This window comes from Teleopsis dalmanni, chromosome 1 (genome assembly GCF_002237135.1).
Source record: "Teleopsis dalmanni isolate 2A chromosome 1, ASM223713v2, whole genome shotgun sequence".
NCBI lineage: Eukaryota > Metazoa > Arthropoda > Insecta > Diptera > Diopsidae > Teleopsis > Teleopsis dalmanni.
Genome location: NC_051846.1, coordinates 48,456,036 through 48,458,888, shown reverse-complemented (window position 1 = coordinate 48,458,888; position 2,853 = coordinate 48,456,036). Strand labels below are relative to the sequence as shown.

Below are 2,853 nucleotides of genomic sequence, written 5' to 3'. Positions count from 1 at the left end.
AAAAAGGTCTATTACTTAAGGAGTAGTTAACAAACAACAAAATCCGGATAATTTTTGAGCAGAAGCTACCTTTAATTATGTACAATTATGTACAAAAAAAATAATGTAATAAAAAAAACAAAAATGTAATAAAAAAATTTATTAGATTTCGAGTGAAGAAAATCCCAATTCAATCCCGAAAGATGCAGTTTATCGTGTCATGGATTGCTGACATAATTGAAATATTGAAATATACATGTTTTAAATAGAGCTGAGAGCCATAAATAATTTTTTGACATGTGGATGAACATACTCTGATCGGTTCAGTTTTAAATAAAAATGTGCTTAATGCTGTATTTGTTAAAAAAATTTTCCACATACTAAAGCGATCGATGCCAGAGCATTTGTTGTGAAAGTATTTGAAATCATTGGTCTCTGCGACAAAGACAGAAACAATTCCAGTCTTAAAAGCAAATACAAGTCATGCCATTCAGAAGAACCGGTTTTGAAAAATTCAAAAAGTTATGGCAAATTGATACTCTGGAATACAGTTTTTGAAAAATAATTTGATAAAAAAAATACAAAGGTTATCTTTTTTTTTAAAAAAAAAGCATTAAAGATATCCCTAAAAATTATGGTAACTAATTAAATATTACATATTAATTGTGATTTCTAGGTATTCTCTATATTAATTGATTCTTAAAAATACTAAGTACTAAAATACGAAAATTGTATTATAACTATTATACAATAATTTTTATTACATCTATATTTCGACTTTAGTCTAATGAGTTTCTTGGCGATGACTTAAGGTTAAGTCCAAATATCGATGAAATAAAAAATTTTTATAATAGAATAAATGGTGTTTTTATTTTTAATTTTTATTTTTTACAATAAAAATTTTTTTACCAATAAACCTGCAAAAATACTTTATTAATTTATTTTTTATAACATTATTCACACATATATTTTGAAAAACATATGCCCAAATATTTATCTTTAATTATCATTATTGAAAATATATTTTAAAATATTTAGACACCAAAAATTCACTTTAATGAATTAATTTTATTTCTACATGAAAACATATCCATCATTTTGCACGACATATTGCAGTCCTGTAACAGCACTCAGGATATGTCTTTCTGTAGTCCCAACCTATATATTTACAATCCTCTGTACTTTCTCCAATATCTCCACATCTACAATTAATAAGAACAGATATTTTCGTGTTAAATGCAATGACATGAGAATGCAATGAGAATAATAACGTATTTACGTATTTTCGGTAATCAAGCCAATCCGTCCGTCTTGGCATTTAATCTCAGTGCATTCGCCATCACGATAATACTTTTGATTAGTTTCTAAGGGTACCCCGTCATAGAAACATTTTCCAGGAAATCCTGATTAAGAGTATATGCTAAAGATGACCGTTAGTTTATTGATTTCGAGAATTCACTTACTTGGATGGGAGGCATAATCTACGAATGTTGCCGTGAATGCAACTGTCATGACACTGGCAAGAATCGTTATAAAAAATATAAAATTCATTTTTCTCTTATTTGTTTAACCGAGTTTGGTTGCGGTACATCCTATTTTATATGCAGTTTGTCCGGTAATGCATATATTCGTGTGTGCACTTTTATAGTTTTTCTCGCTTTTAAAAAATAATTTAACAAATTTTAATGAAGTTATGGACAAATTCTAATTATAATAAAATTAATTAGTTTTCATGAAAATGAAATATTTTTCTATAATTAAAATATGTACGCAATCAGTGATTATTTCACTGAAGCTGCAATCAAAAAAGTTTTAAATAACTTCATTTTTAAGGAAAGTTCACTTAATTACATATGTTTTCGTTTATTATTAAAAAACCAATACTTTTATATAACAATTAATATATTTATTAATATACTATATAAGAAGGCAATAAACTTTAACGTTATGTAAAAAATATTGAAACAAAATATATTATATGAAAAAATATTCAACTGAACGGAGAAAAATAATAACAATAACAAATTTATTTGCGAATATATTCAGAATAAATGTGTACTCTTGTATGTTAAGGACAGCATTCATTTTTTTAAGATAGACATAGAGGTGAAAAACTGGAACCCATTTCACGAACACTAAAAGAAAAAAGTTTAATGCGATCATATCGTATGATAATGATGATCAGTTGACATCGGAATTTCTGCAGATTCAAAGTTTTACAAAATAAATTGTTTCTGTCACAAAATATGTAAATATCGAAAATATCGAAACTATATTATACAAAAAGTCTTTTGGATTCAATAGTAATAAAAGACTGTGATTTAATCAAGTTAATAAAAATTTTAACTTTGAATAAAAGTGTTACTTTCATGGATACTTATTACAAACTCAGTCAATGCGCAAGAAGGGACGGGGCTTCAATACCTAAGTCTAAACTTAGACTGCAGATACCTGGGGATGCCCAGCACTGATGCACAAACAAAAGAAACACCTAGAAGGGTATTTCATGAATCAGTCATGAGTCCGACTGCGAAAGATAGGTTCTAAAATGTCCTTCATTAAAGAAATTGGACTTGAAGAAATACTCTAATCCGACTTAGGGACGCAATAGATCTTTTAGGTCGCAGTGCACTATCCTTTTTTGACAATAATAACAATATTAGTTAAAAGTACAAAAAAAAAAGAAAAATAGTGTAAAAATCTTATTATTATTATTGAAATATTATTTTGTTATTTTTTATAGTGTTATAATTCCTCAATTTATTATTCCATTTTTTAGTATTATTCAAATGGCATTCAAGATTTATTTTAAATTGAATATGCAGTATTAGTTTAAAATTGACATGTTAATATTTGACTATAGATGTGAAGAAG

At 26.7% G+C, this 2,853-nt stretch overlaps 1 protein-coding gene across 1 annotated transcript; it reads right to left on the bottom strand.

The window, feature by feature from the left end:
* Nucleotides 1-1,035: 1,035 nt before the first annotated feature.
* Nucleotides 1,036-1,623, bottom strand: LOC119673147. Its single transcript, XM_038084383.1, has 3 exons — nucleotides 1,443-1,623; nucleotides 1,259-1,382; nucleotides 1,036-1,181 (listed from the first exon to the last, which is right to left on the bottom strand). Exons 1-3 carry the CDS (start codon nucleotides 1,528-1,530, stop codon nucleotides 1,073-1,075), a joined length of 321 nt encoding a protein of 106 aa, XP_037940311.1. The 5' UTR covers nucleotides 1,531-1,623; the 3' UTR covers nucleotides 1,036-1,072.
* Nucleotides 1,624-2,853: the final 1,230 nt, after the last annotated feature.